This window comes from Sitophilus oryzae, unplaced genomic scaffold (assembly GCF_002938485.1).
Source record: "Sitophilus oryzae breed Bouriz unplaced genomic scaffold, Soryzae_2.0 scaffold_1396_pilon_pilon, whole genome shotgun sequence".
NCBI classification, from domain to species: domain Eukaryota; kingdom Metazoa; phylum Arthropoda; class Insecta; order Coleoptera; family Curculionidae; genus Sitophilus; species Sitophilus oryzae.
Genome location: NW_022146055.1, coordinates 2,698,918 through 2,713,014, shown reverse-complemented (window position 1 = coordinate 2,713,014; position 14,097 = coordinate 2,698,918). Strand labels below are relative to the sequence as shown.

The 14,097-nt window shown below is 34.2% G+C and overlaps 2 protein-coding genes across 2 annotated transcripts; one reads left to right on the top strand and one right to left on the bottom strand.

The window, feature by feature from the left end:
* Positions 1-1,051: 1,051 nt before the first annotated feature.
* Positions 1,052-3,979, bottom strand: LOC115875867 (conserved oligomeric Golgi complex subunit 3). The gene is made up of 2 exons (XM_030891406.1): positions 1,477-3,979; positions 1,052-1,377 (listed from the first exon to the last, which is right to left on the bottom strand). Exons 1-2 carry the CDS (start codon positions 3,629-3,631, stop codon positions 1,118-1,120), a joined length of 2,415 nt encoding a protein of 804 aa, XP_030747266.1. The 5' UTR covers positions 3,632-3,979; the 3' UTR covers positions 1,052-1,117.
* Positions 3,980-4,080: 101 nt separating this feature from the next.
* LOC115875868 (transmembrane protein 272-like) lies at positions 4,081-6,666 on the top strand. The gene is made up of 5 exons (XM_030891408.1): positions 4,081-4,202; positions 4,266-4,667; positions 4,717-4,827; positions 4,880-5,002; positions 5,058-6,666. The coding sequence occupies exons 2-5, from the start codon at positions 4,547-4,549 to the stop codon at positions 5,411-5,413; spliced, it is 711 nt and encodes a 236-aa protein (XP_030747268.1). The 5' UTR covers positions 4,081-4,202; positions 4,266-4,546; the 3' UTR covers positions 5,414-6,666.
* Positions 6,667-14,097: the final 7,431 nt, after the last annotated feature.

Genomic DNA, 14,097 nt, shown 5'->3' with positions numbered 1-14,097 from the left:
TTATAAATGCGTTATAAGAGGCAAGCAGGGACGTATCACCAGCTTTGCCGCTATTGCTGGACAAATGAAAATGGCGGTGCTGCCAAAGGATTTCCCAGAGGTTGCTCTGACCACCGACCAGCAAACGTCTCTAGAAGAGGATATACTGGACGAAGTAGTGGCGATCGGATCGCAACACAACGATCTACAAAATGTGGGTCAGCTGCGTTTTGCGGGGATACATTTTCGGGTGGGCATGATCCTCATAGATTGTGTTTCTCAAGAATCGGCGAATTGGTTGGTGGAAATTGCACCTAAGCTTAAAAATTGGCAGGGGCCGGAACTGGTTGCAGTGAAGGGAGAAACATCCCTAAAGCCGAGGAGCAAGGGGAAATACACCACCTACCTCCTGAGCCTTATCCAGGGTCAGAACTTCACTGTAAGGACATCGAGTTGGCGAGTCATCAACGCGAGGGAGGAGGGCCATGGTCAGGTCCTCACAATAGGAATTGACCTCAAATCCAAGGAGGCAATAGAGAAAGAGGGACATATCCTCTATTATAGATATGGGACAACAGGTCTAAGAAGAGACCAAGTTAAAGAGGTGGAGAAAATGGAGACAGATCCTCCAGCCTCCACCTCATGGTTTCCTCAGCCGGAGGCAAGCTCCTCGACTGTGAAGGGTGACACGGAGGGCCAAACTCCAACCGTGGAAGGGTCTGTACCCTCGGAGGAAGAACTGTTGTTAGAGGAGGATGGGAAATACCCTGTCCCCTCTACAACAGGGGTATGATGGGTTATGAGTGTGTGATGACTCAAGGAAGGGGGGCACAATAGATCTTTAAGGTCGCAGTGATTAACCCCCACCCCTCTTACTCATTCTACATTCTACAAATGCGTTGTAGTCTTCTTACATACGGAAATCTCGACTCAAACTCAAACATCGCCGACCCTAGTATACAATGTCAAAAATTGGGATAATTGCATGGGAAGAACAAACTGTACCTCAGAAAATCAAGTTTGTATTCAAAATTACAGACAATTCTGAAATTATTGTAAACACAAAATTATCAAATTTATCCTTTATTTACTTATTTTTTTTCATACAGTTTTATTTTTTAATACATTCACTACATTTTCACTCTCCTGTCAGAGACACTGAACAAATCAAAATATTGACATGCTCGGGGGTGGGACAGGCAATTTCTAACTGATCATCAGCAGTGTAACCTCCTTTTAGAACAATCTGTTCCAATTGTATAAAAGCATTAATAATATTATTTTTGATTGGCCTGAATAAAATGAACTCGGTTTCTTTGTTAGACAGGTACAGTTGCATTGATTTTTGAATTTCTGGTATTTTCAACTTCATACATTTTTCGGATTGTTTTATTAAGTCTAAAAAATATTTTTTTTTTAAATTTTAATAAACACTTTAGAGAAATAAGTAAACAGATTCTAAAATACCTATTCTTGTGAAATAAAAACTAATCTCACCTGCTACTACACTGGATTTAGCAAACTCCTGTTTACTTAAAGTTTCACTATTCTTATCGCTAAATGCTTTAATAAATGCCTCACATTTCTCTACTAAATCCAAAATATTCCCAATCAACAATTTAGTGACATATGCAATAAAAGATTCACAACTATACTTTAATTTTTTATCAATCTCTTTTCTAGAATCAACCAGATATTCCTTAACTTTTGGGGTACCATCTAACAGAAATTCTAGAAGTGCGTTGTTACTTCCAAAAGTAAATATTTGTCGTCTTTTCTGTACTAAGTCCATGGCAGCTTTTTGTACTGAACTGAAATCGAGTGCAACTTCTTTATTTGTTAAATCAACCTGGAATGGTGCTATCTGTTCCCTTATAATGAGCAGATGCTTTATTTCAAACAGTTTTCCGTCAGATGCTGTTTTACGAGCTGATATTAAACCTGCAGCATTCTCTAAAGTATTTATACAAATAATTAAAGCTTCTTGAGCCAAACTTTGAAACGTCTCTCTATCTAAACAAAAATACAATCTTGAAAGACATACTAAAGTTCTTTTGACAGTTGGATACCACATTCCATGCAAATCTGCCGGAGAATTGCCAGTATATGATCTGAAATGGGGTATTTGTGAAGCATCTAGTGGGTTTATATCTTGGGATTCACTTGACTGTATAGACATACGAGAATCGGGCCTTCTTTCTCTTACTTCTATTACATCCACCATGTGTTGAAGCTTTTCTGGATATGCCAGATCTCCAGGAGAAGGCTTATAATCACTTAAATCATGTTTAAAGAACATATTTACTCGAAAAACTAACCTCTCTTCAACATCTTCGAGAAGCTGTCTTATTACCTCAACGTAACGAAGCAGACATTGGTTTGAAACATTTTTTTCATTAGACATTTCACCTTTTAAAATACTACATAGCTCACATAAAATCTCTATATGGTTTATATGAATTAGACAAGGACGGAGAATGTCATATAAATGTTGACATAGAGAACTCAAATAGTCATGCAATTGTGGAGACAAATTTGTGAAGAAAAAATTGTAGCACATTACTTCATCAGTACACACCTTAATTGTAAATATACAGCATGATCTAAACAACACACTGTAATCAGTTTTGTGCTGGTTTTTTAGTTCTTGTAAAGCTTTTGAAACGGCTGCTTCAAGTATAGGCAAACGTTGATGGAAGTAACTACTTTGACAGTCGTACATTATATTTTTATAATAATCGCTTACTTCTACTTTCTTTTCAATACATTCAAGTATTTGTTTAACTTTTACTGAAGAACTTTGAAATTTTCCATAGTATAAAGTAAAAATTGTATCTGATACTGAGTCTCGGTGATGTTGAAGTAAAATGTCCCCATTATCACTGTTTGTAGTTATATGTTTTGAGGTCTCAACCAAAATACTATTAACAAAATTATAGACATGTAGTAAAGCTGTATTTAAAAGACTTTCGTACTTAATTCTATATACCTTGGATTCTTTAAATGACATATGCTCATTCAGGTAGTCTATAGCTAAATCAATGTTATTAAGAGCTTCAATAAATTCTGTACTATTTACTTTGTTATGGCCAAAGTTATCTATTACTTCTTGGCATTTAGGAAAATATATAAAGTACTTTAATCTAGAATTGATATCTGCTTTCTTTTGTTTCAAAGATTTCTGTTGTATCATTAACTGTTCACTTAAATTATGTAAATAATTAGTTTTTTCAACAACATTTTCGTATTTTTCCCTCAATACAGACAAGGAATCTAAAGAGGTATCAGATAATGTAAGCAAATATTTTGAATTATCCAAATGTTTTGAAAGTAAATTTGAATATTCTTGAAAATTACTAAAATTCTCATCTTGAATTTCTTTTTCAACTGATACCATCCACTTTACAAAATCTATGTTATTTGTTATAAGTGGTATATTATCATCGGTATCTTTTACTCTAACTTCCTCAGTATTTTCATTTCCTTCATTATAGAGTTGTTTAACGACATCTCCAATTTCGTAAAATAGATCAATTTGTTCTTCATTTAATGGGGCCAATGGATTACTTGCTGATTGCCAATTTACAACATTTTCTTGTATTAAATTATCAATCTGTTTGTCGTCAGCTGGTTTAGTGGCGGACCGACTCATTGTCTTTATTTAAAAAACACTACTTTTCGGCAGTTTTCGGTTTAAATAACTATCTAGTCACCCAATATGACTCATATATTACATTTTAAAAAAATTGAAGTTGTCTTCTCTGGGTTATGGGTTTGCTAAATGGGGTTTATCTACTAGGCAATTGCCACTATTGCCATAAAAGAGTGTCTCTGGGAGTTACAAATATTTTGTCTTGTTTCGGTTTTGGCTTTGCCACTGGGCAATTGCCAGTATATATGCCTATGCCAATAATATTTTCAATTTCAATCACAGATTTCAATGTTTACTTTTTGATTGACTTTTTGTCAGAATATTTTTTATAGGTTAAATAAATGTGTCAGTGTCAACTGTCAATGATAAAAAATGATATGTCTAGTCGTTCGCTAAACGGACGAATAAAATGAATTTATTGTATTGAAGGGTTTGGGCTTTGGTTTGGGGTTCCGCTTCATGGGTTCCGCTCCTGGTTCGCAACATTGTATATACATACGCATTATATGGCTTTCTCGGAGATGCGAGTGATATTTGAATTGAAGAGGCCAGTGGTCAAGGAATATATACGGTTTCTATTCTTAAATTTTGATATTGAAAATGGAGAATTAATTTATTTTATACATCCTTTTAGCTGACTACCAACAACATCCAAAATTTAAGGTTCAAACGAACTACTGTCACTGCACAAGTGCACAACGACATAACTTGAAATGTCAGGATGACCGATGTCAATAGATATAAAAACTACTCCAACCTTTAGCCCAATTTTGATAATCCGTGAAATACCGTGAAACGAACACAATTTGTGTTCAAAATAACAATTAACAATGCTGTGAGAGTGAGTTGTGTCGTTAATTTTATTATGTAGTAGAAACCTAGTTTTTTGGAAGTATTTCATAGAAAGTTAATCATATGACAAGTGCCAACATATTTCAAAACCCGCCTCCCTTATACAATGTCCAGGGAAGGGTTTACAGTGCCCATGAGGAAATTGGGGCACCCCCTTCGTATGAGGAAGCCATCAACCCCAATGGTAAAAACATAACTTTGCAATAAAACGAGTTTTAAAAGAATTATTGTAGCACCACCACCATCATACGATTCTCTGTTTGGGAGAGTACGAGAAGCACAAAAATCAAGCAAAGGGGTCATAGATTTCTTAAAAAACGTCATAATTATTGTTTTAGGAACTCGTAAGTACACTTATTTTGAACAGAATTTGAATTTTAACCAGTTATTTTTCAGTTGGTTGTTCTATCATATTAGGTGTTACAATTGTTGTCCCAATATGTATGATTATTATTGGTTCTATATATTTACATGAGTGCCCACAAGGTGAATACATTCCAGTTTATTTATTGGTGGGTGGTAAGTGTTTTCTAATTTTTCGTGAAGTTATTGAACTTTACTATGTTTTTTTAAGGTATTTTTGGTATTTTAAAGCAGCTATTACATTTATCTGCTAGAGTAAGACAAACTGAGGAAGAAAGACAGGAAGAAAACTTAAGACAGTCTCCAACACAGACCCTTTTAAACTGCTTCATGTTGGGATGGTTCATTATTGGTTCAGTTTGGGTTTATAAAGAATATGAGCCTAACTATGATCCAACATCTGGAAAATACTGTAACAAAAATCTGTACTTATTTGCTTTCTGGTTGATCACCTCTGTTTATATTATTATGGGAATTATAACATTATGTTTGTGTTCAATTAGTGTAGCTACAGTGATATTTCATTCTGAACAAGATAGTCGTGAAGGTACTGGGAGGATCTGGTAGAAAGATCTGGAAAAGCAGATTTCATAAAAATCTTATATTTTTAACTTATTAAATCAGGTTTTGTTAGAGATGCCCTATTTTTTACTATTTTTTCTTTGGTCTTTTTTCTTTTGTGGGTATTGGAAAATATGCCATGTTCATTATCAGTTTCATTTTTTAATCTTTTAACGATATTTTCCAAATTTGAATTGTTTAAATTTTTTGTTAAGTTGGTTTTGTATGTAAAATGGGGTTAGAATTAAGAAATAATAGTTTATATGCAAATTCCTTCATATAGATATATATGCAAAGAACTTTTGATTTTATATATAAAAATATTTCTTGGGATCTCTAACACAACTAAATATTAACATTACATAACCCAATTAATTCAAATGCTTAACTAAACTTTTGAATCATATGCTGGATGACCCACTGTTTAAAAAAAGTCCATATTAGATTTAATGAAAAAAAATGCATTACCCTTGCTGGCATATTTTTAAAAGAAATCCTAAACAGGAAATCTGATATAGGGCTTTTTGGAATAGTCTGTCATTTTTCTATATACATAATGCGTATATTAAAAATACCATACAATCGAGAAAAAAATGGAGTTAGAGTTGGCCTGGTAATTAATCAGTGATCGTTGTCATGAAAAATGATATTGGAAATGTCATTGACCATTACTTCCAAGCCAATTTGACGCCTATTTTTGTGATCATATGGTATGTATATATTGTATTCTTTAAATGTCAACAATATATTAAAAAAAATATTTTTTTTTACAAATTTCATACCAAAGGAGAAGAATTGTCGTCTTAAGATAAAATGGATTCAAATAAAAAATCTCTGACAATTCTTCAAATATAATACAATCAAATTATTAGATCTGCTTTGTTATAATGGAATAATTAACATTTACATTTAAGATATTATTTACAAAATTTTAGTGTTAAAAGTGCCAAGGCCAACGTGGCTAAAAATTTAGGAAAACAGTCGCATGCTAATGCTTTTATAATCTTTTATTATAATATGCCGAAAATGTAATATTATAACTTACCCATATTTGAGTGCAGTGTCATCAAATAAATCGGCGTAACAGTAGGCATAATAATATTTCATTTTGAGATTTACTTGTACAGTTGAAGTTTTTGTCAGTTTATTGCGTTTATACCGGGTGCGTCTCAAAAGTGGCTTACCCCTATAACTTTTTTATTTATTCAGATAAAATAACTAGATTTGGTATGTTTGTATATGACATAAATTAGGATTGATTGACGTATTCAATTGTTTTTGATCACTTCCTGTTTTACCGGAAATGACTACAACTTTTTATTTTTAAATGGCACCATCGGTATTTTTTTACTTTATTCAATAGAAATTGACATTCTGAATAGAATGACATATCATATGTCAACTTTTGACATTCTCGCTTAATAAAACATTGTATTTTAAAATTCAATCTAGAGTGTCATGGCTATGTTAAAAACACTAATTCTTAATCAAGGAGCCTTGGAAAAATAGATTTGATCGTCTAGTGTCTTTAATGTCTTGTCCTGGCCAGTTAGAAAATGCTCAATCGTATTTTTAATCATATCTCAATTTTTTCAAATGGAATGAGGGTGGCTCATTAGCATTTTTGAAAAAAGCATTTTTTTACGAATAATTTGATACCACACACTTGGTATTTCGAGTCAAATTTTCGCTACAAACCGCAAGGTATAATTTCAGATATGTCATACTATTCAGAATGTCATTTTCTATGGAATAAAGTAAAAAAATACAGAGGGTGCTATTTAAAAATCAAAAGTTGTGGTAATTTCCGGTGAAACAGAAAGTGACTAAAAACAAGTGAATACGTCACTCTATCCTAATTTATGTCATATACTAACATGTCAAATCTCGTTTGTTTAACTGAAAAAATAAAAAAGTGATAGGGGTGAGCCACTTTTGAGACTCACCCGGTATATTTGTGTCTTAACCCTGCAATAGGCATTTCATTGAATAAACAGGACTAAGGAGTGAGTGTACCTATGAATAGGGTTTACAATTTTCGGGATCGGGATCCCGTTTTGAAATCCCGGGATAAGACCTTATAATCCCGGTATTAACTATCAGAGTGATAACTTTAATATAAAGAAATACTTATTAATAATGTAGTTACTATCAAATAGAAAATGAGAACACAGTTTTATTAAAATAGGCAGAACAAAGTAACATTCATATTTAGTAAGCAAAAAATACAATTCTTGTTGCAAAACAATATAGCAAACACGGAAATATAAGTTTTCGATATTGACGTTCTGCTTAATATAAATAAAATATGATCTTTGAAAGACTAAATTGTATAAAGTCGAATCATTTTAGATTGGGCATTTAAATTTTTCGAGATTTTCGTGATTCCTGGATTTAATATCGGGATTTCGGGGATAAACATATACCAGGATTCCGGGATTTCGGGATCCCGATTTGAAAACCCTGCCTATGTTCGTAGGTAGTGTTTGTTAAATGGGTTGTTAAATGAAAACAAACGCATTAAGCTGTACGCACACTGGCGCGATCACGGCCGCGATCACGATCACGATCAGGGCAGCAATAAAGTGTTCCACTTGTCCACTTAAATCCCTGATCGTGATCGCGCCAGTGTACGTACAGCTTTAAGCTACATGCACACTGGTGCGATTACGGCCGCGACCACGATCACGATCAGGGCAGCGATAACATGAGCGACCATTCTAGCACACAACAACGTGTTCACGTTCACGGCCGTACCTATATGTAGTAGTAGGTACCTATATGTAGTGCGCCATCGTGTAGGTATACATAGGTACAAATTAAAAATGTGAATTAGGTATACCGAAAAAAAAACATTCTTAAATATTTACCCACAATATTTAAACTTAAACAATATAAATGTATACATATGTACTATCCAATCCAATTGCAACTCCAGTTTTGTCTCAAACTTTTTATTTTTAATTCTATTATTTTTGTAACTTGGATCGGATAAATCATATAGAATTTTGTGTATTTTTACAGCCTTAATTAGCTGCTCTGTTAACTCCATTTCTAAATTGCAACAAGAAAAACACACAAAATAATGGAAAATTCCTATCAGTTGGGTCGTAATCTGATCGCCACTGCAGAATAGAACGCCGCCAGGCCGCTTCGTCTTCAAAACTCGATCGCGCCAATGTGCAACGGCTCATATGTATTCTTCAGCAACTTTTGGCCGCGGCCGCGTGAAGATCGTGATCGCGGTCTTGATCGCACTAGTGTGCGTACAGCTTTATAAACCAGAAGTCAAATCAACTATAATGATAAATTTTCAGGGTTGGACAGATTGTTCAATCTACTCTGTATAGTACCTAGAATCTAGGTATAACCACCCTGTCTAGTAAACCTCTAATTGAAATGCTATTTCCATGCGTATTCGACGGTTTTTTTTATTACACCACAAGGTATAAGATGATTAACATTTGTGTGTTATGTTTATTATACGTAATCTAACATTAACTTCGGGCGGCTTTTTTTTTGGCTAATTATATTCAGAGTTAATATTATTGTGTTGACAAAAATCTATCTGTGATAAGAACTTTAATTTAAAAAAGTAGACTTCTCTTAGAACTAGCGAAAAAATAGCGATTAAAAAAGAGTTTTTATATATTTTTATTTTGTTGGAATCTCATTTGACTGTTTTTATACGAAAGGCAAATTGTATACATATTGAATTTGTTATAGCGTTGTTTTATCATTTTCATTATTTATTATTGTGTTTTAATAAAAATTTTATTAATTTAAGAGGTGTTTTTTTTATTACATTTCTGGTATTAAAATTGGAAGAAAAATAAGTAAAAATAGACCCTAATTGCTCAATATGCATATAAATAACAATTATTTTACGACGGTGACGGTTGTCTTTTATATTTTGCATATAGAAACATAGTAGGAACCTGTCAAAACATATATTAACTGTCATCTTTAGTTAACTTAACGGCAAAGTTTTAGACCGTTTCGTTTAAAGCTGAACCTAAACTGAATTTTTGAAGTTGACGAGTCAGTCGAAAATTGGAATTAAGCCTAGAAAATTATCGCGCATAATGTTTTACAATTTTCGAAGACGGTTGTCGCAACAAGAATAACTTGCCGGGATTCTGTTTTCGGCTATGAATAAACCACATAAGTCGACAATTTCCCGTTGGTATGAAGAATTTAAACGTGGGCGGATTAGTCTTGGCAGCTATCCAAATAACAAACAGGTCCTCCAACAACTGCAGTCACCCAGAAAAACGTCGATTACTGTACATAAGCTGAATCGGATATAAGAAAATCGGTATGTCATATACCGTGAAATTGAAGCATCATTGGGCATTTCAAAGACTTCAATTCAAAAAATTTCACATGTAGTTTCTCGTTGGAAACCGCACCTACTGACGGAAGAACAGAAAGCAATTAGTCAATTGGTATCTAAAAACTATGAAAAAAATAAACGCCAATCGGCTGTTTGGGTGTTCCGAGATGAACCAAAACCGACAAAAGTTATCCGTTCTCGAAGTGTTCCCAAAAAGATTGTGGCGACATTTGTCTCCAAAGAGGGTCATGTAGCAACAATTAATCTGCAAAATGGTACTCTCATTGGTACCTATACCTATTTGTTTGCTGGAAGTAATTGCTCAGTTTCGAAAAACCAATCCTCAACGACGAATGATCCTCCATCAAGACAATGGGTGGTAGTAATAAAGACTAGCATCTTCTGATGCTAGTGTTTTCACTAGTACATACTATAAAGTGTATTAATAAAATTTCAGTAGATACTTGTTTCAGTATTTATTGATAAGCATCAGCATCTACTAGTAATCATAAGTTTATCCTTAAAACGCTATTAATAAAAACTAGTAGTTGCTACCGAAAATAAGCATCTACTAGTAAATCCATAAGTCTACTATATCATACTAAGGGCTGGCATAGTCTTGGATCGAGATTTCCATATGCAAGAAGAGTACAATGCGTTTATAATGCACTGAACAAAGAGAGGACAGTAAACACGTTGCCAAACGTATGAAATAAACCGAGAAACTGTGCACATCGCTAAGAGACGTGGAAGGGGATATAGCAGATTTGTCGCAGTTGACCGGTCGACCCAATCAATACCTCTGTCAGTGCATAAAGTTCTAGGGAAAGGTGTACGTCATGCGTTCAGCTTCACGGTTTAATTACGTCTCGTGATACTCAATTTGTTTATTTATTAACGAGTCGTAATTTTCGCTATAGCATGAATTTTTTTAAGTGCAAGCTAGAAACACTTGCATTTTTTGTAAAAATAAGTGGAATTGAGTGAGTGGGTGTTCGATAGTGGTCGCGCTATTAGAAGTCTGAATTCAAAAATCGATATCTCGAAATCTATTAGAAATAATAGATTGTAGTTTTTTCAAGAACTTTGTCAATATTTCTGCTGTATTTTCTTTGTGGACAGTATGTGAAAATCTTTATCAATAAAAAAATTACACGATTGCTGAAAATTGCTATGCTCTAAAAGTAAATGGATGGATTGTTTATAATTTTTGAATGGACCTTATCGAATTTTTCTTATATAAACATATTGTAAAATATCCGATCTTAAAAATAAAAAAAGTTTCAATATCTAAAGTGGTTCTTAAGTTATGGTGTGTTATGTGTTAAAAAGTTAAGTTTTTAAATTATCGCGATTACTGACGTTTTCTCGTTATAAAAAATGACACCCTAAGGATATCCTTATAATTCCATTTCAGATGCTCAGAAACATGTCTAATGATTTTATCTAGTTATATCTTGAAAAAAAGTCTTAAAAATAAGCGGTTTGCGATCGTGATTTTACTTTACTTGATAGGGAAAGGCGTATCGGCAACGCCGCAACAGCACACCGTCGCGCGTCGCGTCGGTCGGTCGCATTTCTCTCACTCCGACTTAATAAGATCCCTATGCGATTTACTTCCACACATTTAAATTCCGACCCAAAAGTAACAGTTGCCAGCACGGTATACTGATACATGTAAATATGTTAGTATGTGGAAGAAATTGCGTACGACAACATATTTGTATGGAGTGATTTCAATCTATTTATTTTTTAACATTTTCACAATGTTTGCTCACGTACGAGAAACTAAAGTATACAAGCCGCGTCGAGAAAATCCTTCGCAACAGAAGTTTATTTTGTTATATAGATTCACGCCACAAAAGGTCGATTGGATTGCCCAACATTTCTTGGGGGATAGTGAAGAAAAACGTGGAGGGGCTTTGAGGTCTGTCACTAAAATGAAGACATTTTTAAGATATGTCGCTGATTCTGGTGAGTTTTATTACATCAAATTTAAATTAATATACAGGATAATAAGGTTTTCAGCTAGGAGTGGCTCAAGATGTAGGTGTCAGCCAACCAACACAATCAAATTCGTCATACAAAAAATCATCAACAAAGCCAATACCTGGATTAGTTTTCCTCAAGTAAGTTGTATACAAAATTATTCAAAGTTGGTATTTATACTTTACAATAATTATTATTTAAAAAATTCTTCTTAAAAAAAAGTCTTCTTAATTTCTGAACCTACAAGAAAAATGAAAATTGATGCTTCCCAACAATTATAAGTAAACTTTATTCGAGTGAATTAAACCACCCGTTTTCTTTACACCACCCAAACCAAATCAAACCAAACCAAACCACCCGTTTTAAAAAATGCAAGATGGTTTTTTACAGGACTTGTAAGCATCGAGGATGCAAAACCGACGCTGGCTGGTCTGAAAAATATAGGTTTTCTACTGCAATTGGGGTAATAGACTGCACACTCATAAGGATAAAAAAAATCATAGGAATCAACATGACCATGAGTATATATGCAGGAAACAGTTTGCGGCAATCAATGTCCAAGCAACGTATAATGCTGACGAATTGTTTACGAGTGTCGCTGCAGAGTGGCCAGGGTCTGTACACGACAGCCGTATTTGGAGGAACAGCGATATATGTCAAGTAATGAGAACATTCCAAATGCTTTACTATTGGGAGATCAAGGTTACGGAATTGAAAAAAACAACACTGGTGTGAAAAACTCATTCAGTAAATTCCCACACAGCTCGAAATAGTGATGGGTTGTTATTTAACTATCTGTTATTTTATAACAATTATTTAGAAATAACATAACGCAACCGTTACTGCTTTTAAAAAACAACAGATATAAAATAACGACACGCAGAGATCGAGTGTTCGTGAAACGAAGTCGGCGCTCTGCACCGCCACGAAATTCGATGCTGCTCGAAGCAATTCCAAAAAACAACTAGTATGGATGGAAAACCTATTATTTCGACAACCATCGATACAGGCGGCGAGATACAACTTGGATACAACGGACAACGGAGTGGGGTATGCGCTACGGCGCGGCGCGTCGTGTTGGGCTGACAACAGCTTAAAAATAATAGGATATAAAAGAAGCAGCTTTTTTGAAACAGTTGCGGGCATAACGCCTGGCTGTCGAGATAACAGGAGTGGGAAAGGAGCGCTGCTGCATCGGTCGATTGTCGATGGAGGCTCGCAACGGGTTGGAGAATAACGCATCAGTTGTTTTAGCTATGTTGTTTTTTTACCTGTTACGAGCATAACAGAACGGCGTTCGAGATAATCGGAGGTTTGAAACAGGTTGGAGAATAACGCATCAGTTGTTTTAGATACATATTGTTTTTCAACCTGTTACGAGCATAACGGGCGGAGGTCGAGATATTATGGCGCTGTATGTTTCAATACTTTGTTATTAAGTTTCAATATTTAAGTATTTATTTATTCTGAAAAATTTTCAGAATAATATTTTAAGATTTTTTAAAAATGTATACAGGGTGTTTTGAAAAATCTGGTCATTGATTAATCACGATCCTGCTTAAAGCCCTTGACGTAAAAAGCTGATTTTTGGAAAACGGATTGACTTTAGGGTGTAGAGGTGCGATAAGAAGGGATTTTTCGAAACTCAAATTCTAAGGGGGTGAAACCACCCTCAAATATTAGAATATTTTTTATTTAAAAACTGGTGAGTTTTTCGAAAAAACTCTTAAACACGTATATTTTATTTTGTTGTTTTACATATTTTGAGATTTTTACAAAATATATACAGGGTGTTTCATAAAATATGACCACTGAGTAATCACTATTCTGCTTAAACTGCTTGACGTTTAAAGCTGATTTTTGGTAAACGGATTGACTGTGGGGTGTAGAGGTGCGATAAGGAGGGGTTTCTCGAATCTCAAATTCCAAGAGGGTGAAAACGCCCCTCAAATATTACAATATTTATTATTTAAAAAACGGTTAGTCTTTCGGGAAAACGATTGGACACGCATAATTTATTTTGTTTTTTTACATATTTTGAAATTTTTTAAAAAATAATACAGGGTGTTCCAAAAAGTTGAGTAATTGATTAACCACGATTCTGCTTAAACTGCTCGACGTTTAAAGCATATTTTTGGCAAATGTGAGAAAATTTTATCCAGTTTGTATGTTAATGGAAATTCTTGCTTTGCTTTATCATCACCATTACAAATTAATAATTCGATGCGAACGAAGTCGCGGGTACAACTTAACAAGTATAGCTAGAGACGTGAGAAATATAAAATAAGAGACGCCCCCCGATGCGCAGTGGACATCCCACAAATTTGCTTCAATCAGATTTTTCGTAGCGTAACTGCATCTCTCT